The sequence below is a fragment of the Streptopelia decaocto genome (genome assembly GCF_964273445.1).
Source record: "Streptopelia decaocto genome assembly, chromosome: 3".
NCBI classification, from domain to species: Eukaryota; Metazoa; Chordata; class Aves; order Columbiformes; family Columbidae; genus Streptopelia; species Streptopelia decaocto.
The window spans coordinates 118980349-119005280 of NC_138656.1; the positions used below are offsets into that span (position 1 = coordinate 118980349).

General features: G+C 46.4%; 1 protein-coding gene and 1 long non-coding RNA gene across 4 annotated transcripts in view; one reads left to right on the forward strand and one right to left on the reverse strand.

Annotated features, from left to right (window-relative positions):
* Positions 1–18784, forward strand: part of KIF13B (kinesin family member 13B) — a 121914-nt gene extending 103130 nt beyond the window's left edge. For all 3 annotated transcript variants that reach the window (XM_082049082.1, XM_082049084.1, XM_082049083.1), the window contains 4 exons: positions 1945–2078; positions 11998–12060; positions 13224–14232; positions 18043–18784. In XM_082049082.1, the coding sequence (XP_081905208.1) occupies positions 1945–2078; positions 11998–12060; positions 13224–14232; positions 18043–18332 (1496 nt within the window). In that variant the 3' untranslated portion in view covers positions 18333–18784. The remainder of the gene's footprint in view (positions 1–1944; positions 2079–11997; positions 12061–13223; positions 14233–18042) is intronic.
* Positions 18785–18931: 147 nt separating this feature from the next.
* Positions 18932–22754, reverse strand: LOC309438134. Its single transcript, XR_014183714.1, has 3 exons — positions 22049–22754; positions 21721–22014; positions 18932–21641 (listed from the first exon to the last, which is right to left on the reverse strand). It is a non-coding gene; the product is annotated as an uncharacterized lncRNA (long non-coding RNA).
* Between the last annotated feature and the right edge of the window lie 2178 nt (positions 22755–24932).

Sequence of the window (24932 nt, forward strand, 5' to 3'; positions counted from 1 at the left end):
GGTGCCCTCTATGTGAATACTGAGCAGTTGCGGCAAAGCTACTTGGACTGTAGAATATTCCAACACGCCTTTTCACAGAATCACAGAATCCCAGAATGTCAGGGGTTGAAGGGCCCTGGAAAGCTCATTCAGTGCAATCCCCCCATGGAGCAGGAACACCCAGATGAGGTTACACAGGAGGGTGTCCAGGCGGGTTGGAATGTCTGCACAGAAGGAGACTCTACAACCTCCCTGGGCAGCCTGGGCCAGGCTCTGTCACCCTCACCCCCAACAAGTTTCTTCTCAAATTTAAGTGGAACTTCCTGTGTTCCAGTTTGCACCCATTGCCCCTTGTCCTGTCACTCGTTGTCACCGAGAAGAGCCTGGCTCCATCCTCCTGACACTCCCCCTTTCCATCTTGATCCCCAGGAATGAGTCACCCCTCAGTGTCCTCTTGTCCAGCTCCAGAGCCCCAGCTCCCTCAGCCTTTCCTCCCACGGGAGATGCTCCACTCCCTTCAGCATCTTGGTGGCTGCGCTGGACTCTCTCCAGCAGTTCCCTGTCCTGCTGGAACTGAGGGGCCACAACTGGACACAATATTCCAGGTGTGGTCTCCCCAGGGCAGAGTAGAGGGGCAGGAGAACCTCTCTGACCTACTGACCAGCCCCTTCTAATACACCCCAGGTACCACACGGGCCCAGCGCTGGCTCAGCCCACAGCACCCGCTATTGCCAGCTGGTCTCCCATCCAAGTACTGACCGGGCCCGACCCTGCTTAGCTTCCCAGATCAGATGAGATCGGGTGTTCTCAGGGTGCTATGGCTATATATTATATATATATATATATATATATATATGTATGTATATACATTCCCCAAGTATATCCTGATAGTATCTGAACTAAACCCTTTTTCCATGGTCACCCTGCTGTCCCAGGGACCCCCAGGTCCCTTTCCCCTACACTGCTCTCCAACAGGTCATTCCCCAACTTACACTGGAACCTGGGGTTGTTCCTGCCCAGATTCAAGACTCTGCACTTGCCCTTGTTCTATTTCATTAAATTTTTCCCCGCCCAACTCTCCAGCCTGTCCAGGTCTCACTTTTTTTATCTCTGCTACTGGTTCCATTAATGCCACGTGGTTTAAGTTGTCCGAAGATCCAGTCTTATCCCAGGATTATCTCAATGTCTGAAGTTAGCGGGCTCAGAAAGCACCGTTTGTTCTGTGAGTAAAACCAGCAAAAGCAGCAAAGCTGTGAATGTGGCAGAAAATGAGCAGGTCTTGAATCGGACGCATGATTTTGCAGCTGATTTGCCTAATGTGTAACCGAGAATGCAGAGATCTATAGTAGTGATGTTTTGTACGTCTAACTAGGTTTGCTCAAGGGGGGTTAGTGTATTAAAAATGCCAGTCTGATTAAGGAGAGTTGAATGCCCCTAACTTTCTTCTTTTTCTTTACTTGCATCTTCCCATCTTTTATTTCTAGTAAGTTCTGTAATTGCTGTTAAAAATGTGTACTGTGTGGGCATCCTTTCTCAATTTTGCTGCTTTTCTTCCTGCTTCTGCAAGTTACAAAGCGTTTTATGTTTCCCATTGCAAACGAGAAGCTTTTTCACACCATGCGATGAAAAAAATGCCATCTCCTGGGGCCACAGATTCAGATCCATCCAAATCCATGTGTCCCTTTCGAGGGAGGAGCAAACATTCAGCGCTTTCCCTTGGCTAATGCTTTGACCACTGCAAGATGCCGTCTTAGACTGAAATGCTAATAGTTTTGTAATATATTTGGGTTGGTTTATAATATAATGAGTTGGGGTTTGGTTTTATGGCATTTTTGGTTTGGTTTTGTGTTTGCTTTGGGGGCTTGTTGTATTTTGTTTGCATTTGTTTGTTCGTTGGAGTTTTTCTGTTTGTTTGGGGTTCTTTCCAAAGCATAACTAACCTTGTTTTATCCCTTTTTCCAACAGGTATTGGTAGCATTGCTGCTTCCTACTTGAACCCCGTCAAGTCCTTTGTGCCTCAGATGCCAAAGCTGCTCAAGTCTCTTTTTCCTGTCCGAGATGAGAAGAAGGGCAGGCAGACCTCTCCTCTTGCACAGCAGGTAAAAAATTAACCCCAACGGGCTATGCATTAATACTGGTGAGTGCTATTTTATATGTTGATGCCGAGCAAACCGAGCTTTTAGTCATGGTAAAGCCTCGCGATGCATTTCCCCTCCATTCCGTCCGAGATAGCGGAGCTGTTCAAACTTATTGATACTCACTTGGCTTTTCAGAGGTGCCGAGTGCGCTCCCGGTGTGATAGATGGTGATACCACTTGCAGTGACAGTAGTAAAATTTATGACGTGCACTTAGTGTTGTTTGCGTATCGCCAAGTGGAAAATGTCATTCTATTTTTAATTGGCTATTTCTTGTGCCATTCTCCCTTGCTCCTTGTGGCACCTTTTACCATCTTCTGCTCTGTGCTTTGGACAGTTGCTTTTCTTCCTTCTCTCTTCTCTTCTTTCTCCCCTTCCCCTTCCCCTTCCCCTTCCTCCTCTTCTTCCTCTTCTTCCTCTTCTTCCTCTTTCTCTTTTTCTTTCTCTTTCTCTGCCCTTCTCCCTTCCCTTCTCCCTTCCCTTCTCCCTTCCCTTCTCCCTTCCCTTCTCCCTTCCCTTCTCCCTTCCCTTCTCCCTTCCCTTCTCCCTTCCCTTCTCCCTTCCCTTCTCCCTTCCCTTTTCCCTTCTCCCTCCCCTTCTCCCTCCCCTTCTCCCTCCCCTTCTCCCTCCCCTTCTCCCTCCCCTTCTCCCTCCCCTTCTCCCTCCCCTTCTCCCTCCCCTTCTCCCTCCCCTTTTCCCTCCCCTTTTCCCTCCCCTTTTCCCTTGCCTTTTCCCTTCCCTTGCCTTTTCCCTTGCCTTTTCCCTTCCCTTCCCTTTTCCCTTCCCTTTTCCCTTCCCTTCCCCCTCCCCTCCCCTCCTCTCCCTCTTTTGACACAAACCCCTCTTATTCCACCTTCCATATGTGGCACATTCCAGCCCGTAATAATACTTCCGACTCCCACATTTCTAATATACTTTATGAAAATTACTCATACCATTTTGTACGCAGTTAAATGACTTCATTCCTAGGTCCGGGCAGATTAAAAGGGGAACTCAGAACTGTTTTCAAGTTAGTTCATCAAGACATTTCTGCAGTTTGCTCTAAGAACTTTAAAAGCCAGTTTTCCGTACTCGTTCTCATTAAAAACTGCTTGTATGAGGGTGATAGAGGAAACAGAACTCAGAAAGAAATCGAAATACCAACAGTTCAATCACCAGAACTGGACCCGTATGAGCTTGCCCACACAGGATCTGTTGAGCGGCGCTGATTAGAGCATCCAAACAATTTTTATATGAAACTCAGAAAAGCCTTCAAGATTTTCAAGAAGGTTCTTCCAAGGCCACGTTATTTACATTTGGTTAAAGAACGGCCGTTCTAGCAATTAAACCCCGCACCAAACCCCACGAAACTGCTGGGCTTTAACGCCCCATCAGAAGAAGGCTTTTGTCTGCTTAGATAGCTTCTCATTAACAGCGTTTCATTATTTTTTAAGATTAATTACTATGTCTGCACCAGGAGGTGAAAGAGAAAAGCCTGAGAGTTGCCCTCTCCATGTGTCTGTATTTCTATACCACAAAACAAACCTGAATTGCACTCCAATAGTTTATCATTTTGTTAACATAGCTGTGACTCAAAATCTCTTGTTTAAGCCACGTACTAACGAAGATTTGAGCATTCAATGAGGTTCTTTAGTATGAAGGTGAAAAGAAAACCACTTACCAAACGCACATGGGTCTGAGGAAGATGCTTCTGCCACAGCAATGTCAAAAAAAGCAGAAAATGGAATTTAATATGTATATTTTTTTAATGTCAGCACCCGGTGATGCCCTAAAATGTAATTACATGGTGGTTCCTGCAGATCACCAGGGTCATAAGGTAAAGAACAGGAATTCTGCTCAGCACACACCACGAAAGCCTCAGCACGTTAATGGAAAAGACAGAGCTCAAGAGCAGGTACATAATATAATGAAGCACAGGCAGATGGAACTCCGATTCTCCATCCACCTGCAGATTTTACACAAGTGTTTTAAACTTCTCCCCATCAGCACTAAGGTTGGGGCAGGCTTTAAATCTTGCGCGCTGCCGTGCTAAGCTTTGTCACGAATAGGGTAGGGAAATTAAAAGCAATTTCAGCGATCCAAAAAGGCTTAAATTTTGGCTTACTTTACTTACAGACCACTGGCAATTAATTTAAAGGCATCAGATAATGGAGAAAATAGGCACTTTCTAACTTAAAAGTACATAAACAGCTTCATCAGAAACCAATCTTTTAGGGACATAAACAGCTTCATCGGAAGCTGCTCTGCTAGTTACATAAAGAATCCTATTATGCCAAATTAATTCAATCTAACTAATTAGAGAGCAGGAAGTTCTTTCAATTATTTTATGTGCCGTCTGAGGAACGCACTTGAATACGAGAGCAGATTTCATTAATTGCGGTTCATTATTCTCCAGATTAGTCGCTAAACTTGCAGCAGAAGGTCAAAGACGGCAGTTTTGTTCGGCTGCCACCACCTTGGCTGGGATGGGTTTGTATTTATGAAACTCAGGCAATAAAACAAAAGCAGCATTGGGAATTATAATTCCTATATGTGCTCGCTTACTTTAAAGTTGATGCCAGGCTAACAACGGCGTGCGATTGAAATGAAAAGGTATTTTCAGCGTGAGGGATCAGAACTCATCTTCTGTTTACTCACGGGGATCAGAAATTGGGCAACGAGCTGCTCGGTCATGATGAACTTCAGTTATAAATGAGTGCAAAGGTTAAGTACTGTATCGGAAATGATGCTCAAAAGCACTAAAATCAACAACTTACAACAAAACAAATCTGGTGCTTTTTCTACAGAGATGTACAGCCATTAACTATAATTTAACATATTGGAGATTTAATACATCTAGTATTAGATGGCCATCTAGTTCAAGACTTCACCAGCATTTTTCCACAAGAGGTTTTAATGACATTAGATAATTGAGCGCTCTTAAATAATGGAGCGGACATGCACTGAAAAGGGAGCTTGAGAAGCATTTGGAAATTCTCCTTCGCTTCAGTTGTTTGATGAACCAGGAGAAAATAATAAACTGATCCACTTTTTGGTATTTATGTGCAAAAACTTATTACTTATCCACTCATTTGCTTTCAGCCGGGAAAGGATGATTGAGACCTTTCCATTGTCTTTGTAAAGCATTCCTTTAGTCATTCATTCCTCCAAATTTGCTCTTTATGGTAACAGAAACCCATCAGTTGCCAGTTAGGGGTCAAATTCTCTCACCTCGCACATTCATTTATGTCCCCTGTTGCTGTTTATCGAAGTTTTATTCTTCCACAGAACCCAGATGCATCGTTCTGTAGTTTCTGTAGTGTAAAAGGTGTGCAAGTTGGTGTAAAAGGTGTAAAAGTTGGTGTAAAAGCTGGTGTAAAAGGTGTAAAAGTTGGTGTAAAAGCTGGTGTAAAAGGTGTAAAAGTTGGTGTAAAAGCTGGTGTAAAAGGTGTAAAAGTTGGTGTAAAAACTGGTGTAAAAGGTGTAGAAGTTGGTGTAGAAGTCGATGTAAAAGGTGTAGGAGTTGGTGTAGAAGTTGGTGTTAAAGGTGTAAAAGTTGGTGTAAAAGGTGTAGAAGTTGATGTAAAAGGTATAGGAGTTGGTGTAGAAGTTGGTGTAAAAGATGTAGAAGTTGGTGTAAAAGTTGGTGTAGAAGTTTATGTAAAAGGTGGAGGAGTTGGTGTAGAAGTTGGTGTTAAAGGTATAAAAGTTGGTGTAAAAGCTGGTGTAAAAGTTGGTGTAAAAGATGTAGGAGTTGGTGTAAAAGTTGGTGTAGAAGTTGGTGTAAAAGTTGTAAAAGTTAGTGTAAAAGCTGGTGTAAAAGGTGTAAAAGCTGGTGTAAAAGATGTAAAAGTTGGTGTTAAAGGTGTAAAAGTTGGTGTAAAAGCTGGTGTAAAAGATGTAAAAGTTGGTGTAAAAGGTGTAGAAGTTGGTGTAGAAGCTGGTGTAAAAGGTGTAGAAGTTGGTGTAGAAGCTGATGTAAAAGGTGTAGAAGTTGGTGTAGAAGCTGATGTAAAAGGTGTAGAAGTTGGTGTAGAAGCTGGTGTAAAAGGTGTAGAAGTTGGTGTAGAAGCTGGTGTAAAAGGTGTAGAAGTTGGTGTAGAAGTTAATGTAAAAGGTGTAGAAGTTGGTGTAGAAGCTGGTGTAAAAGGTGTAGAAGTTGGTGTAGAAGCTGGTGTAAAAGGTGTAGAAGTTGGTTGTCAAACACTGACCCCCCAGTAGCCCCATCACGCACCCAGTATATAAATATACAAATACAAATAAGCTGCAAGTCAGATCAGGAGACATGATAGTTATGATCTTAAACCCTGTCTCACAACAAAAGTCTCTATTTATTTTCCGTGCTGTAGCTAATTTTGTAGCAATTCCGTCAATTTCCGCTCTTCCGTGCATTGCGATCACTAACAGGAGTGAAGAATCCAAATTCCTCTACTGATAGAGCTGTGAAGATTATCTATAAACCTCTCCAATCACTGAGCTGCATTTGTAATCCAATTAACTCATCCTATTACAAAACTAAAAGTAGCAATTTTAAGCTTTCATTTTATTACACACATCCAGTGATCACGGAAAAACTTGGGTTGCTCTCCAGTGCAACTGCATTGAGTCTTCACCTACTCCTGTTCATATATTCGCTTTTATTATTTAAAAACAAAGCAGAAATAGCATCCCATCCTATTAAAAATGTTTGCATTCATTATCTGATTGCTTGAGTCCCCTAAGTAATCCACAACATAAATTAAAATCTCTTAAAATAGATCTCTTTGTAGTTTAAAAACTGACTTCAAGACCAGTAATACAAGGCTGATCTTGAGCAGCCCTGTGGGGCGGAGTGGGAATGGGTGGTTAAACCAGAGGCAGGAAGTTAGGCCTGGTTTGTAAGCTCAGCTCAGCTCTCATCGGTTCAGTTCCGAGTCAAGACATTGTGAAATTGTCACTGAATTGTAAAGAGCATCTATTTGCATCTTTTGATACCTTTAAAGAAAGACACTGTGGTAATTTTAATGCTCTAAATTTTGTAGATGAGTAGGTTTATAGGATTCCAGTCTGAATACTGAGGCTGTTGTAAGCAAAACCTGGCTGAAGGGAAGAAGCCAGAGAGTCGTGGTCAATGGGGCGGAGTCCAGTTGAGGCCTGGATCTAGTGGAGTGTTCAAGGGTCAGTGCTGGGGCCCCTCTACTCTGCCCTGGGGAGACCACACCTGGAATCTTGTGTCCAGTTGTGGCCCCTCAGTTCCAGCAGGACAGGGAACTGCTGGAGAGAGTCCAGCGCAGCCACCAAGATGCTGAAGGGAGTGGAGCATCTCCCGTGGGAGGAAAGGCTGAGGGAGCTGGGGCTCTGGAGCTGGACAAGAGGAGACTGAGGGGGGACTCATTCCTGGGGATCAAGATGGAAAGGGGGAGTGTCAGGAGGATGGAGCCAGGCTCTTCTGGTGACAACCAGTGACAGGACAAGGGGCAATGGGTTCAAACTGGATCACAGGAGGTTCCACTTAAATCTGAGAAGCAACTTGTTGGGGGTGAGGGTGGCAGAGCCTGGCCCAGGCTGCCCAGGGAGGTTGTGGAGTCTCCTTCTCTGCAGACATTCCAACCCGCCTGGACACCTTCCTGCGTAACCTCATCTGGGTGTTCCTGCTCCATGGGGGGATTGCACTGGATGAGCTTTCCAGGTCCCTTCCAACCCCTGACATTCTGGGATTCTCTGATTATTAAATTAAAGATTTGAGATGAAAATTTGCTCATTTTGCAGAGAATAAAAGTACAATGGAACTAAAAATATTTTAAATACACCTTATTTTTATTTGAGCTGGGTCTAAGTTACCTTTAAAAATATATACTCCTTGGCTGATTTATTTTTGGTCTGTTTATTTATTTAATATTACACCATACTTCTACAAGAACGAAACATCTTCCTTTAGCCCCAGGGCATTCTTATAGCAGCGAGCTTAGTTGTAGCAAACAGAATGTCTGGATCCAACCACAAAAAGATAGTTGCTTGGGGATTTTAAGGGTTTGTTTTGCAAAAGATGGCCTTTAAAATATTTGTCTGCCTGTCAATGGGTGAGGAAAGGTCTAAGTTAGCAGGTGATGCGCCTCCAGAACGCCCGGCAAATGGAGAAGACGACAGGGGATAAGCTGGATGGTTAACGAAGCATAGATGAAACAGACTGCCACAAACTTTAACAAGTGAGATCTGGTCTAGATTTATAGAATTATAGAATTGTTTTGGTTGGGGAAGGCCCTCAAGATCATCGAGTCCAACCATAACTTTGGCACTAACCCGTGTCCCTGTGTGTCTTTTAAACACCTCCAGGGCTGGTGATCTTCCAGATTTACACTATAGAGATCTATTCCTTTATAAATAAACTCTCAAATAAAGGAGATATTATTTATAATGAGATTCTGTATTTAATCCATTTTCTCAAAAAGACAGTAGCTTCTTCTAGTCTGCTTGCCCAAGCATTAGATCCTGCTCAGAAGCCACATCTGGAGCAGGTGGAGTTTGATGTGGAAGAGAAGAGGAGAAAGGGGAGGAGAGGAGAGAAAAGAAGAAGAAAAGGAGAAGAGGAGAAAAGAAGAAGAAGAGAAGAAGAAGAGGAGGAGAGGAGAGAAGATATTCAGATCTCATTTTATAATGCAGAAGATGTTCTATTTGAATGATTAATGACTTTTAAAAAGAGGGCAGGGAGCACTATTGCTGAGGGAGAACTTTTGGAAATAGGGGACATTCTTAAAATGAATTCAACTCTTTTGGTGACGTACTGGGGGATTCCGAATCCTTACAGCATTGCTGTGATGTCTTGTGGAAGTGTTTCATCCTGAGTGCTCAAAACTGCTTTAAATGTCCATTTAACGAAGCAAATATTGTGTTCTGCTGCAGAAGTTTCCCATTTTCTACATATCGGGTGGTAACGTTGAAGGGTTTTCAGCCAGCGACACCAAGTCAAACAGCTTTGTACCAAAGTCATCCATCACCATTGTCAGAGGCATTTTACAAAGTGCTTAACGACATAGAAACACCAAATGTGTTTTTCTGAGCTCGTTGCCATTATATATGTAATAAATGGCATGAAAAAGAGCTCGTTTAGGACTAATATTGGTGCCTCTGGGAGTGGGGTGAGATACACATTTGCTTTTCCTTTTCAATCTCACCAACATACCGGCTTGGCCTCCAAATTGCACTGATCACCAGTGACGACGTGGCTTTTGGTCACCTCAAAGTCCGTGCAAACCGACCCTCGTCTGACCAGAAAATAATGCGAAACCCTTAGAAATTCACTGCACAGAGGGAAAAAGACAATTTTTGTTCTACAAAGATGCTTTAAAGTGAATTGCTTTCATGTTCTCTCTTACTCTGTATTTTCTTGTCAGCTTGGTTGAAGGAATTGCGCCAAAAATTATCACTGTGGAAGGGTCACGTTTTTCCATGGGGTAAATATATATGTCTAATTTAGCCATCGCTATCTACAAATGTTTAATAACAGAACTTGGCTCTCGATTCAGAATCACTTTTTCATCCAATAAACGTCTTCCCAGATAGTCAAACACGTTGTTTTCAGCATCACCCCCAAGTTACTTGATGATATTTCGTAACAAAGGTCTGATTTAGTTCCATTGAGGGGTTTTGTGCCCATCTGGGTCTTGTCAACACCAAATTTGGGCAAGCGCCACTTCTCATAATGACATTTTTGTTTTTCTCCATGTTTTTCTGAATGTTCCTTGGCAAATTGATTGTACTTTGGAGATTTCAGGAGCAGAACTCGACGAGGAGCGATTGAAGTGTGATGGTTTCCTCGCTTTCGCTGCTTGATATCAACTGGATTTTTAGATTTCATGGATTAACAGGCTGCGAGACCGAAGGGTTTCGAGAGATTAAAAACCCAACCGAACACTTTTCCCTGTTTGTTTTAAAGTGATAAAAGGAAATCAAAGGAGCCGAGAAATAATTTCAAATGCTTATTCCAATTTTGAGTGCTTAACAATGCTAAACCTCAGAGCACATCCCAGAGATGACACATTTACTGGAGAAAATGGGGTGAAAAGACCAAGTTTTGTTACAGTGCCTGGAGCTGGTTTTACCTCCTGATACAAGGTCTAATGAAACAAAGGAAAAGCTGTTTTACCCACTATATCTACCAGATCACAAACGGTAGCGTAGAAGCGGCAAGGACAGAGTTTTTCCATCACACAACCTTTCCACGATGCCGAAATGCTTTGCTTTTAGCATTGGAGAATGGAGATGTTTAACTGGGATAATCTGAATTTAAGAGCTTTGGCTTCTCTAAGGGATTAGTCCTAACGCCTTGTGACTGCAGATAGGTTTTTTTGTTAAAAGGTGATATTTAATAGCTTGGCTTTGCGCTTCCAAGATGGACCAACCCATGGTTGAAAGGTGGTATATAATAGAATATAATAGAATATAATAGAATAAGTGTTCTGCCAAATACTCTCCCATAAGCTTCTGTTAAACCAAAATTTGCAAGAAGGTTAATCCATCTCCTCTCTAGTCTTTGTTAAAGTGAAGCACTTGGCTGTTACAATAATCAAATTATCCTTGCGTGTCTGAGTTAATATTGGTGATACTTAGGCCGAGCCTGGATACTCACACAGCTCGTTGCTTTAAGCCACCGCTGGTCTCGGTCTCAAGTCAGCACTGCACTTGGTTCCAGGTTAATACTTTTATCTGAGAAGATTCCCACATGATTCCAATGGAAACTGGACTGCGAGGTGTCTGAAGCCTCTTGGGTTGAGCTTATTTTTAGGCTTCATTGATTTGTTCGGATTTGGGTCACCTGGAGGATGTCAAACTGCGGACACCTTGTGTACCCAAAATCAGTTTCCCCTGAGCCCCACTTCAGTGTTGTGCTTTCAATGAGCGGGTTTAGTGACATGCAAACCCCTCCTCTCCCACTGTTTATTTGTTCCCTCAAACAACGGTGGGTTTTATTTAGTGCCCAGCAATCTCTGTATAGATAATAGCTGTTCTTTTCTCCCATGTTTATGTCTTTATGGGACAGGATTACTCATATTCCTCCCAAATTGTATGATATTTTGCCCTTAAAGAGCTCTTTCTCTGAAAGTATGAATCTGTACGTTATTTAATGGTCATAAGGAGCGATGTTTCTGCCTTTTTCTCCTCTTTCCTGTTCTTCATTCTTCCCTTTCCATGGTTCTCAATTGGCCTGGTGGCCCCTAAAATTTGTAGTCAAGTTTGCTGTTACAGCCTTAGGAGGGTGATTATTTCAAATCTTTAACCTAAAGACCTGAATACAGAGCAAGCGACGGACTTCAGGCAGAACTGGTTCTTCTGGCATAAGATATTGTGATAGCAAACAGCACGTGTCGTCTTCACCGTGGTGATGCCACCCTCGAAAAGAGGATGCACAGGTCTTGGGTTTGGCTTCTTTAAAGCAGGAAATGCTAAATCTAAGCTGAGTTAAGATACTGGAGATGGAGAAAGAGTTTTGGAGATGGACTGAAGTGATGGATTTCACTGGTCAGATCTGGTTCGTCCAGTTGCTCCTCCGTCTGTCTTTGACCAACACTGTGAATTTGTACGTGTAGCTGCTTGTGTGTTCAAATCCAGGGATGCCGTGGTTAGGGTTTTTACACCTTCAGTATATCAGAACGCAATAAAATAGCAACGCGCTGTCCCCTCATGACAAAAGTTTGTTTGCGATTCCAAAATTTCCAATATAAGGTTCAATGTTTTACACCTTTGGTATATCAGAGTGCAATAAAATAGCAACGTGCTGTCCCTTCATGACAAAGGTTTGCTTGCAATTCCGAAATTTCCAATATAAGGTTTAATGTTTAACCAGCTTGACAATATTTAATATTCAATCCTCTGGTTTTTATTTATGTGCTTTGTATTTAATGCTCTTTTCTTCTTTCTTTCCTGCAGGCTGTCCCGCGGATTATGGTCCAGTCGGCCGGTACCGACGCCAGCGCCGCGAGGATCAAACAAGTGAGCGCGTCCCGGTCGCGATGATACAGTTTTCAGTTCTACATTTCAGGCCAATTCATGATATTGGCGTGAAAAACAGGCTCTTGCTAAGCGGGAGGGAAAATAGAGCCTGTGATCTGCCCCAGTTCAGCACAACTTCAGTCTGATGAATAGCGAAGCAGCTTTGTTCCACTCCGCTTTCATTGTCTTATCTGAACGCTTTAAAGGGAAAACCCAAAGAGCAGAGCTCGCGGGTCCGCATGAACACCCTTCTCCCCATAGAAAAGCTAAAAATATGTCTTTAATCCACAGGAATATTAAAAAAACACCCTTTCTGTATGACATTTCACTTAGCACTAGCAAGCTAGCCTTTGGTTCTGAAATTCCTGTGATTCAATCAATACCCTCTTCGCTTCTGTTTCCGTCAGAAAAGGTGCATCAAAATGAGCTGAAAATCCTGTAGTTTGGGACACTTAACCACTAGATGGGATAAACCACAAAATTTTGAACAGTGAACAAAATGTACACCCGAGAGTTAAGACAGGGCATGTACAAATCTGTCCTTCATATTAACAACCTCCTCCCTCCCAAAGAGATTTAGAGACATCCTAATCTTTTAGAGTACATGTGCTGGCAAAAGATATTGATCCATCAGATTTAGTAAACTTTACAGCCAAGAAATACATCACTAAAACGGGCTGTTAATCTCATGAGGTGCAGTTAATTTTGTCCTCTGAAAGTGCGCGGTGCTGGCGGCGTCGAGGTGGGAATGGCGCTTGGAAACGGGGACAGAAATGACGGTTTAGTTGGAGAGACGTGATTTATCAATCCCGCGAGTTAAGCCAAATAACTGCGGGAGACTTATAGATCACGGCTGTTTCACTTTTCATATAAATCCTGCTGTTCAAACAGCAAATGGCCATTCCTGTAATATAAATAATTTTTCAGTAAATATTGGGGGACGTATTTCTTTTTCGTCGACACTTTTCTTATTGATGGAAGAAACGAGCTGACAATCCTCCCGGTTTTGTGAAGCTGACTTCGTATCAGCTCGCATCGCAGTTTGCAGCCAGATGGGGGTTTAGATAAGCTCAGGCCTTAGTGATTCCCCAAGGCCTTGTGTCCTTTTAGCCCTGATGTTTTGGATAACAAAGCACCACGGTGCGTGTTGTCTTCTGTTTTAGATTATCCAAGAGCAAGCAGGGGAACGGCCACTGGAAACCGCAGCACAGACGTCTGAGATGGACAAGGGTGCGGACAAGTCGCCCAAAGTGCCTTCGCAGCAGCTCGCAGGAGATGCCCAAGCGCAGGACACCCAGGAGGGGCCTCCAAGCCCCCTGAGCGAAGCCTCCAGCGGGTACTTTTCCCACAGCGTCTCCACGGCCACGCTCTCCGAGGCCCTGGCAGCGGGAAGCGATGCTGCGGCCCAGCCGGGAGGCCAAGCGCCCGCGGTGAGCGACTCCTCGTCTCCCGGCGCGGCTCAAACCGCTTCTTGTGACACACCGGGGCACCCAGAAAGCTTTCTTGGTACTAAACGAGAGAGTCCGCCCGCCTTCGGCCTTCAGAGCGCTCACGCAAGAGCTAAAGACGGCACTGAAGTGAACGGGAGCGATGCTGCGAAATCAAAGTCCTGCACATCTGTGACTGCGAGCGAGCTGGCAAATGACGCCTCTGTGGCCACCGATGCAAAAACCTCCGTTTCTACCTCCGCTCCGAAGAAGGAGTCATTATCCAAACAATCAACGGAGCCGGCGGGACAAGCTCGGATAAAAGAAACGTCGTCTGTGGCTTCAGAACTGGGGTTTCCCAAGCCACAGGTTCATGCTGATCAATTGTCCCAGCCTGGCGTCGCAGCGTCTCCCTTCAAAATCCAGAAAGTGAAGACATCAGAACTGAAGTCCTTCACCAGCATGCTGGGGACGGATCCCCCGTGTTGGCCAAACACAGAAGAGCAACAAGAAGGAGAAAAGAGCACGTCCAGTGCCCGTGGAATGAACCACAACGGGGCAGACACGGCAGAGGACAAACTGGAGGTGAATTCCGACTCGGAAGATGCCAACGAAGTTCCCGAGTGGCTGAAAGAGGGAGAATACGTCACCGTCGGTGCAAATAAGACGGGCACAGTTAGATACATCGGGCCCACAGACTTTCAAGAGGGAACGTGGGTTGGTGTCGAACTGGATTTACCTTCAGGTAAAATATGATGTAAAGCAGACAGCGTGTCGAAGTGTACAGCGTCCATTTCAACGTTTCCTTTCAATGAGGGAATTTCATTAACCGTTACTGGGTGCATTTTGAGAAGGGAAATGTGAAAGGTCTTGCTTTGCTGTGATCTTTTTTCCATTCTGTGTAAACCTCACACCACCCTCAGCACAATTTCTTTCTCATATCTAGTCTGCATCTCCCCTCTTTTATCACAATATCACACAGTATCGCAGTATGTTTGGGATTGGAAGGGACCTCAAAAGATCATCCAGTCCAATCCCCCTGCTGGAGCAGGAACGCCCAGGTGAGGTCGCACAGGAACGTGTCCAGGCGGGTTTTGAATGTCTGCAGAGAAGGAGACTTCACAACCTCCCTGGGCAGCCTGGGCCAGGCTCTGCCACCCTCACTGAGAAGAAGTTTCTTCTCAAATTTAAGTGGAACCTCTTGTGTTCCAGTTTGATCCCATTACCCCTTGTCCTCTCATTGTTTGCCACCGAGAAGAGCCTGGCTCCATCCTCGTGGCACTCACCCTTTATATATTTATAAACATTAATAAGGTCACCCCTCAGTCTCCTCTTCTCCAAACTAAAGAGCCCCAGCTCCCTCAGCCTTTCCTCCCACGGGAGATGCTCCACTCCCTTAATCATCTTTGTTGCCCTACGCTGGACCCTCTTTAGCGGTTCCCTGTCCTTCTGGAACTGAGGGGCCCAGAACTGGACACAATATTCCAGATGGGGTCTCACCAGGGCAGAGTAGAGGGGAAGGAGGACCTCTCTTGATCTACTAACCAGCCCCCTTGTAATACACCCCAGGATGCCATTGGCCTTCCTGGCCACAAGGGCACAGTGCTGGCTCATGGTCACCCTGCTGTCCCCAGGACCCCCAGGTCCCTTTCCCCTACACTGCTCTCTAATATGTAATTTCCCAACCTATACTGGAACCTGGGGTTGTTCCTGCCCAGATGCAGGACTCTACACTTGCCCTTGTTAAATTTCATCAGGTTCTGCCCAGCTCTCCAGCCTGTCCAGGTCTCTGATGGCAGCACAGCTTCCAGTGTCACCACTCCTCCCAGCTTGGTGTCACCAGCAAACTTGCTGATAGTACACTCTATTCCCTCGTCCAAATCGTTAATGAATATATTGAATAATATTGGCCCATCAGCCCATGTCCTATCGCAACAGATCCCACTAAAAACATTTAGGAACATCAGACTAGATAAATGCAAAGTCTCTTTTCATTACCTTGTCTCCCACAAGCTATTTTAAAATAAGCTGTAAAATTGCAGAAGGCTGTTTGTTTGTGTCTATATAGAATCGTGGAATTGTTTAGGTTGGAAAATACCTTTAAGATCAAGTCCAACCATTAAACTCACAGTGTCAAGTCCAGCAGTAAACCACGTCCACTCCCATGGGACTCATTTTCTCCAAGAGCAGGCAGGACTGCGGGAAGGCGAGTGGAAAATCCCGGAGACAAGCAGAGATATCGCTGCCCTTGATAGTAAGAGGGTTTGGTTTAGCAAGGATGCGTAAAGCTCTTTATTGAAATTATTAACCAATCTCCAGCACTCCAGGTCTGAATCAGGACACGCAGGGAGTCGCTGCGCGTTTCCCTGCGGTTGGGGCTGTTCACCTGGATTAATACCATGCCAAGTGTCCTGAGCTCCCGTTGAACGAGCAGTTATCTTCCTGCACATGGGTGTGCTCAGAACAGCTGAACTGGACGGTGTCTCATCAGCTGGTTTCAGAAATCTCTCTGGAGTTGGCCATGCTGAAAGCAAACTGGAGCTCTGATCCCTTTGAAAGCTGTAGAGCTGATTCTCAATCCTGAATTCATGCCCTATTAAAAAAAAAAAAAACACAACAAAGCAACATATATGTATCTATATTTACAGATTCATTTAGGTCTTGGAAGGCCACCTTCCCTTATTTTAAGCCGTTTGCACACACCCGCTGAGCATCAGCTTCTCCATCCATCAAAGAGTCGAATGGCTACGAGGTTTTTGGTCTGTTGAGGACTCAACTGCCAATGTTACTGGGTATTTTATTTCCCCCCCTTCTGTCTCCACCGTGATTAATCCCTGGTTTGCTGGAGCAAAACTGGCTTCTCTGGATCTTCACTGGGGAAAGACGGTCACGAACTTGTGTCTTTGGAGTCGAAGTCCAAGTCCTCAGCCATGTGTGGGTACATTGGACCCAACATGGTGATGATTGTAGAGAGAAGGAAACACCCGTAAAACTAAAGTGGTGTCCTTACGTCATTTAAAATATCTTTTCTTGTTCCCTTTAAAGATGGGAGCTGTCTCTGTCCCAGTACCCAGAACAATGACCGTGCCAACTTTGAATGATCTAAAGGGACAAATAGAACGATCTGAACAGCATCAACATAAATTTATTCTTTCTGTTCTGGGGAGGTTTAGGATATGGAAACAATAACTCTGCTCAACTTCAGATTCTCATCAACTCAGAAACCCAGAAGCTCTTTTAATTGTCTTTTTTCCTTCCTTCCTGATGGTTTGTTAATGCGTCTCTTGCTGAACTGATTATTTAACACTTCTGGTGAAATTAAAGAATTCCACCAAATGGCAAGCAGGGAGGGAGAATAAGATGGAACGTTCCATGTGGAGTAACCGTCTCCATGCAATGGCTTTACTGGTGTGGGGCAGCGAGCTATACTGGTGTCACTGGAGCACAAGGCCGCTGCTTCCTCTAATCTCTTAATTTTATCAAGTTCAGATACAAAAGCGACTGTTGTTTTTTTAATCTTCTGTGGGAAGGCGACTCCACCTCTCTGGTAGCTGGAAGACTTTAAATCAATAAGTGTATTGATCTCGGGATTTGTTTGCTCTCGTCCCAGCTTTGTCCTCTCGTGCCAACAGTGCTCTCTCCTCCTGGGTGTTTCCCTTCACAGCATGTTTATAAAGAACATTTACCCTCTCAGCATCTTCTTCTTCACCTTTTAATGAAATAGAACAAGGGCAAGTGTAAAGTCTTGAATCTGGGCAGGAACAGCCCCAGGTTCCAGTGTAAGTTGGGGAATGACCTATTAGAGAGCAGCGTAGGGGAAAGGGACCTGGAGGTCCTGGGGACAGCAGGGTGACCATGAGCCAGCATTGGGCCCTTGTGGCCAGGAAGCCAATGGTACCTGGGGTGGGTTAGAAGGGGGTGGTCAGTAGGTCAGAGAGGTTCTCCTGCCCCTCTGCTCTGCCCTGGGGAGACCACACCTGGAATATTGTGTCCAGTTGTGGCCCCTCAGTTCCAGCAGGACAGGGAACTGCTGGAGAGAGTCCAGCACAGCCACCAAGATGCTGAAGGGAGTGGAGCATCTCCCGTGGGAGGAAAGGCTGAGGGAGCTGGGGCTCTGGAGCTGGAGAACAGGAGACTGAAGGGTGACTCATTCCTGGGGATCAAGATGGAAAGGGGGAGTGTCAGGAGGATGGAGCCAGGCTCTTCTGGTGACAACCAGTGATAGGACAAGGGGTAATGGGTTCAAACTGGATCACAGGAGGTTCCACTTAAATCTGAGAAGAAACTTGTTCCCGGTGAGGGTGGCAGAGCCTGGCCCAGGCTGCCCAGGGGGTTGTGGAGTCTCCTTCTCTGCAGACATTCCAACCCGCCTGGACACCTTCCTGTGTAACCTCAGCTGGGTGTTCCTGCTCCATGGGGGGATTGCACTGGATGAGCTTTCCAGGTCCCTTCCAACCCCTGACATTCTGTGACTCTGTTGATTGTTGTCCCTCTGGTAGCACAGCATATGCACAGAATAAAACCATTTTCTCTATCGTTTCTCTTTTTGTTTAAGGTAAGAACGATGGCTCGATCGGAGGGAAGCAATATTTCCGATGCAACCCGGGCTACGGGTTGCTGGTGAAACCCGGCAGAGTGCGAAGGGCCACGGGAGCGGTGAGACGGCGAAGCGCTGGGCTGCGGCTACAAGGAGCGACCGCCGAGAACAGAAAGAGCAGCGGCTTGTCCGGCTCGGGCTCCAGCCTGGCGTCCCTCACCGCCATGGCCAAACCCGATGGAGCATCCACACCACGACCGGAGAAAAGCCAGAAAAACGCCGAGAACAGGAAATCTTGGGCAAATTGAGACGGGGGAGCAGCTCCTCCACCTTCAGGGTGATAAACCAACCACGCGAACTTGAATTTGTGGCAAACGCTAATGAAGGTTATTTTCTTGTTTTCCTCTGCTTTGGGTGGTTGACACATTAATTCTTGGCCTTGTCGTGGTGCTGGGGCTACGTCCTTCGGTTCCCGTCACAGATGGTGACGCTTCAGGTGGCGGTGTGAGCTCTGCTCTCTCCCACCTTTCAGACAACCAAGAGACACGTAAATGGTTCAAACTACAGCGTTGTTTTCCACTACGCTTTACACACTACGCTCCTCTCGCTGCGACTGCAATTTCTACAAAAAAGAAGCCTCAAAATAACTTATTTTCTAATTTTAAGTCCGTATGGTGAAAGGGCAGGTTTATAATGATTCCAGGCAGGCAGAGAAGCAAACATAAAACTTTATTTGGAAATAAAGAACCCCCAAAACCCATTTGATTTTTAAAAAGCTACAGCTCTTTGGTTGTGTGACCTGGGCCGTTGATTGTCCTGTGGAAATCAGCAGAATCCTTCTCGCTGATTTACAGGGAATTGGAGAAATTGCTATTTTTGACCCCTTCTTTTGGGGAAAGAGGGGAGTTGAGCGAATTCACTGTCTAATCCATTGAACCATAACGGGATCCCCTCTCTCGCTTGCCCCAAAGCGCCGGGACCTTCTCGTAGGTTCCGATTTTCGCGGCGCCATCGGCACTTGGTGCCGCGATGTTCCCCCGGCCTGTGTTTTTAGGCGTTACACAAGCAGGGGGTTGCTGGCCTCGCAACGGGACTAACCCGCTCTATTTATTTTTATTTATTGTTTTAAAACACGAAACGTTTGCGCTTTACAATCACCCACCGTGAGCTCCGCTGCCCTGAGAGGAGGATCCTCCATCCCAAACCTCGGCCCCACCACTAATCCCGCTCTTAAAAGCATGAGTTTTGGGCGGGCTTTTATTAAACTTGGTTTTATTTTTGGTAACCCCTACTGGTTTTTTTAACCTTGGCGCAAATTACTGTGTGCCCATATATATAAATGTGCGCATATCAACCTACACTCATTTTCTAACAAATCAAGACCACGGACTTTCGTGTTCTGAGCTATGTCTTGTTTAGTCACCACGTTGGACAGCTTGAGCAATAGGCGTTTGATCTACGTGGGGAATATTTCGGATGCTAAATTAATGATTAAACTTTAATATGCACCTAATCGCTGCCCGTGGGTATCCAAGTGCCTTAGCCATCTGGTTCAGGGGTCCAAGAGAAAGATATATTGTCATCAGAGGAGACAGAGATGCTTAGCGAAGGAGATAATTATGCTGATTTACTGTAATTAATATCATTTACGCAGAAGGAATAAAATTAAAATAGAAACTAATCTGTAGCAGCAATAAGTGGGTTGGGTTACAATGCGGCATGCATAGGGATTTGGGTGTCCTTGCAGCTTTTTGTGACTAGTTTCAGTGTTTCCTAAATTTTACCTAAAGGAATCTTAATATAAAATGTACAGACGAGCTTTTAAAAGACATTTTTAGTGTACAGTTTTCCCTCCTTGTCCTTTGCACGAAGCTCCTGTCCATTCAAGCCAAGGCGATGGGAGGAATTTAGCAGCAAAGAATCCAGACGCTAAAATCCTGGTTTTTAAAGTCGTGACTGTTTTTATATCTGTGACTAGAAAAACAACGCTTTGATTTGGGAAACGATGAGTCTTGTTGATGAATTCCAGTCGCTAATTAACACGATGCCTCTTAAACTTGCCTTGTGAATCTTCTCAACCCCATCTTTCCCGTGTTCCTAATTGCACTTTGTTCTGCGGAAAGTTCGTTAATGTGAAACAGCCCCCTGCCCGAGCTGTGGGTTATTATTTTAGTCTCAGCATTTCATGGACTGGATTTAGGGATATCTTTAGGATTTCCTGCTGTTTGGGTGGAGAGACGAAGGGAAGAACCTGCGGATCCTTTGGAAGCCTCTTTTCTGCGTTCTCCAGGACCGATGAGACGGGAGCGAAGGCGCCGGAGCGAAGGGGTCGAGCAGATGCCATTGGGTTAATAATTCACTCGTAGCACCACCCACTAGCAATTCCTCCAGCCATATTCTTACATCTCACCGCATAGGGACGAATTTCAGTGTTTGCCCATCGGGGACACGCGGTCGGAGGCTCCGATGACTGATACGGTTGGGTTTCTTCTACAAAAACCACATGTTGAGAGGGGTTGGAACAAAACATTCTTGCCGTCTCCTCCAGGTGAGTTATCCTGGGAGCAAAGGTGTTAAATCCGGCCGGTGTGGTTTGAATTACCAGCAGGTGATGAGGATAACGGAGCGGCTGTCACCAGAGCGCCCGCCTGGGTTTACTGGGGGATTTTACTCGGAGCTCTCTTGGGTTTTACCATCTCGTTTGACTTTGGAAACTCAACCTCTCCTCAAATTCCACCCAAAAAATGAAGCCGCCCTATAAACGCGTCACCCCGATGGGACACAAGCTCCAGAAAGCCAAACAAATGGAATTTGAGCATGTTCTTCTCGGACTCCATCCTGCTCAGCCCAGTGTTCCTGGGCCCCCGAGGCTTCTTCTAATGATACTTTCCAAGATTTTGGTGCGGTGAGAGCGCATCCCTCTAAAAGCCATCGTTACTTTGCACCAGCTAACCAGAAAACTGTTTAAAACCATAGAGTAGCTTACATAGATATCTTTTTAATTATTATTATTGATAACTAATGTTAGAAAAACTCTACACTCAGCATAAAGGAGGAGGTGCTCTTAACTGGAACTGCCCAGCAGCTGAGGCTGGTCTGTTAATAGCTATGCATATTTTCCAAGGTTTTCATGCACTTTATACAAGAGAAGAAGGATATTAAACGCAGGAACTGTCATTTGGGAGGCAAGCTTTGCTTTCTGTGTTCTGCGCCGGGGACGGGGGTAGAAAACGGTGTTGGTGGGTTGGAAATGTTGGGGACGTGATGTTGGGGACGTGTTCATGTCTCCACTGGTCCTGAGCTTGGGGTGTTTGCTCTGCTCAACCACGACAATGACGCTTTTCGGAGGGACTTTTTGGGGTTTTCTTAACCCAAGCCACGACTTTTTCCTGCGTTATGTTCAGCTCTCAAGGTGTTTCCATCTTTGCGTCCAAAATATTAACGTTTTCGGTTCAAGGGACGTGGCTCTTCGATGGAGTTTAGTTGAGGAAAAGCTTAGTTGTGGTAAAAATGCCCAAGTCCTTAAGAAGTGAGTTTGTGCAGTGGTTGAGTTGGAATCCAACATCCAACACCTCTTGGTTTGCTCAGTGGTTGAGTTAGAATCCCGCATCCAACACCTCTTTGCTCACTGGTTGAGATGGGATCCAGCTCCTCTTTGCTTGCTCAGTGGTTGAGTTGGAATCCAACATCCAACACCTCTTGGTTTACTCAGTGGTTGAGATGGTATCCAACACCTCTTTGCTTGCTCAGTGGTTGGGATGGGATCCAACATCCAACACCTCTTGGTTTGCTCAGTGGTTGAGTTGGAATCCAACGTCCAACACGTTTTGGTTTGCTCAGTGGTTGAGATGGAATCCAGCTCCTCTTTGCTTGCTCAGTGGTTGAGTTGGAATCCAACATCCAACACCTCTTGGTTTACTCAGTGGTTGAGATGGTATCCAACACCTCTTTGCTTGCTCAGTGGTTGAGATGGGATCCAACATCCAACACCTCTTTGCTCAGTGGTTGAGATGGTATCCAACACCTCTTTGTTTGCTCGGTGGTTGAGTTGGGATCCAACATCCAACACATCCTACGGACCAAGAAACCCCCTCGTTCCCACCTGTCGGTCGTGAAAACCCACACAAGCTGAGTTGGGGCGTAGTGGGGACCCGTTTGTGCTGGTGAGGAGTTTTCCATGCTGATGCTCATGTCGTTGTGCCGGTTCTTTGCACAAGCTCCATTTTCACAGTGCCTTAGGTCAGCAGCCGCGGGGCTGGATTTGGCACCGTCCGCCTGGATTTGGGCAAGAAACATCATCAGCGAAGGTGCAGGTTGGTCACATACCAAACCCTCTTGAGCTGGGGTCGCAATAAGTGTCTTGTTCCTCCATCCTCTTTCCCCATCTTTGGGTTCTGCTCTCTCCACCCTCTGAGCAATAACGGGCGGGGGGGGGAAAACCCTTCCCCAATTCAAACATCCTCGTCCTCAGCTCCGTTCCTCCCCTTTTCCCTTTTCTCACCGTGTCCTGAGCCTTTTCCAGCTCGTCTTCCTGTTGAGTTCTGTAAATGTGGTGGGTCTGTATATAACGAGCGGCTCTTTGCCCTGTGGCGCTACGTGTCCGTCGGTGTACTTTAAACGAGCTAAAAATCCAAAGATGACTTCGTAATGAGCTGTAAAGTTTTTAATTATGACTGTAATATTGTATTATACATCCAACGCGGCCTGCTGTACTTAAATAAACATCATCTTTAGAGCTGGGAAGTCTGCGCTTCGTTAATCGGGTGCGTTTAGGTGAAGAAGTGGAGCAGCATCGTAGGGGCTGAGATCTGGTTCAAACGTGACTTTTGCCTTTGTCACCTGCAATTTAGGGACCTTCCCGTTGATGAGCAGGAGCCCAGGGCTTTACCTTCAGGTGTGGGGATCCTCAGGGGGTGCTGAGCCAGGGAAAAGCTTGATTTAATGCTCAGTTTGATTTAATGCTGGCATTCCCTGTCGTTCCACCAAATAAAAGCAGATGGGTTCTGGTCGTGCTCCCCCTGTTCTCCAGCCTGGACAAGGGGCTGTTGCCGCCGGCCCTGCCCTGAATCACTGAGGTGGTTTTTATTCCTTCTGCTCCTCTTTTGGGCTGTAAAAACCAACCCGACCTGGGCAAATGCTTTGGGGACAGGGAAGGTGGATGCGGGATGGGGTGGGGTGGGATGGGGTTGGGTGGGGTGGGATGGGATGGGATGGGATGGGATGGGATGGGATGGGATGGGATGGGGTGGGGTGGGGTGGGGTGGGGTGGGAGGGGATGGGGTGGGGTGGGATGGGGTGGGATGGGATGGGGTGGGGTGGGGTGGGATGGGGTGGGATGGGATGGGGTGGGGTGGGGTGGGGTGGGGTAGGATGGGGTGGGGTGGGATGGGATGGGGTGGGGTGGGAGGGGATGGGGTGGGGTGGGGTGGGGTGGGATGGGGTGGGATGGGATGGGATGGGATGGGGTGGGGTGGTGCAATTTTGCAGGGAAACTGCTTAAAAAAATCCATGACCTGGTTAGTGGGGAGGGAGCTGGACTGGGGTTTGCTCCTTGTGGAAAAGTGGATGAGAATGAAGTGAGTGCTGACACTGATTTAATGTGTTTCCAGCGCGGCGTTACCTGATTCCCCCAGAAGCGGGGGTGCAGCAGCGAGCTCAGCGCTGGTTTGCATCCCCAGGGGAGCGGGACAGCGACCGCCGCCCGAGCTGGTTACGAATTGGTAACAAGAATTGAAATATAAGGCTGAAGAAATGATTTATTTTCTAACCAGGTGTCCAGATGAAGAGCCGTGAGAACCTGGGCTTGTCCAACCACTGTCCGAAAACTCAGCAATGAGCAGCCACTGTTTCCTGGAGCCATCGCTGCCGCAGGAGATCCCAGCAGTGCCGGGGTCACCCCATTGCGGGTGAAGCTGCAGGTTCATTTACTTGATGATCAGGATAACGTGCCCCACAGCCTGAAAACCTGGCCCTGGTGCTGCGGGACCTTCTGCAGGGACCAGAGACACGGGGCACAGGGAGGAAAAGCTGGGGCTGGTTTTGAAAGACAAAAGCAAATAACAAAAGGGGGCCCCATCCAGGTTGTCCCACTGCAGCCTGGGGTCCCCAGACACTGATGCTGCTGGAGGTGCCCACAGTTGGGTTGTGTCACAGGTTGGGGGTCCTGGGGACAGCAGGGTGACCATGAGCCAGCACTGGGCCCTTGTGGCCAGGAAGCCAATGGTACCTGGGGTGGGTTAGAAGGGGGTGGTCAGTAGGTCAGAGAGGTTCTCCTGCCCCTCTGCTCTGCCCTGGGGAGACCACACCTGGAATCTTGTGTCCAGTTGTGGCCCCTCAGTTCCAGCAGGACAGGGAACTGCTGGAGAGAGTCCAGCACAGCCACCAAGATGCTGAAGGGAGTGGAGCATCTCCCGTGGGAGGAAAGGCTGAGGGAGCTGGGGCTCTGGAGCTGGACAAGAGGAGACTGAGGGGGGACTCATTCCTGGGGATCAAGATGGAAAGGGGGAGTGTCAGGAGGATGGAGCCAGGCTCTTCTGGGTGACAGCCAGTGACAGGACAAGGGGCAATGGGTGCAAACTGGAACACAGGAGGTTCCACTGAAAGAGGAGAAGCAACTTGTTGGGGGTGAGGGTGGCAGAGCCTGGCCCAGGCTGCCCAGGGAGGTTGTGGAGTCTCCTTCTCTGCAGACATTCCAACCCGCCTGGACACCTTCCTGTGTAACCTCATCTGGGTGTTCCTGCTCCATGGGGGGATTGCACTGGATGAGCTTTCCAGGGCCCTTCCAACCCCTGACATTCTGGGATTCTGTGACTCTGTTGGGGGTTCAGGCAGAGCAGTGAGAGGCCGGGCAGGCACCTCTTACAGATTATCGATGGCTCTAATTAACATAATGGCAGCAAATCAGCAAA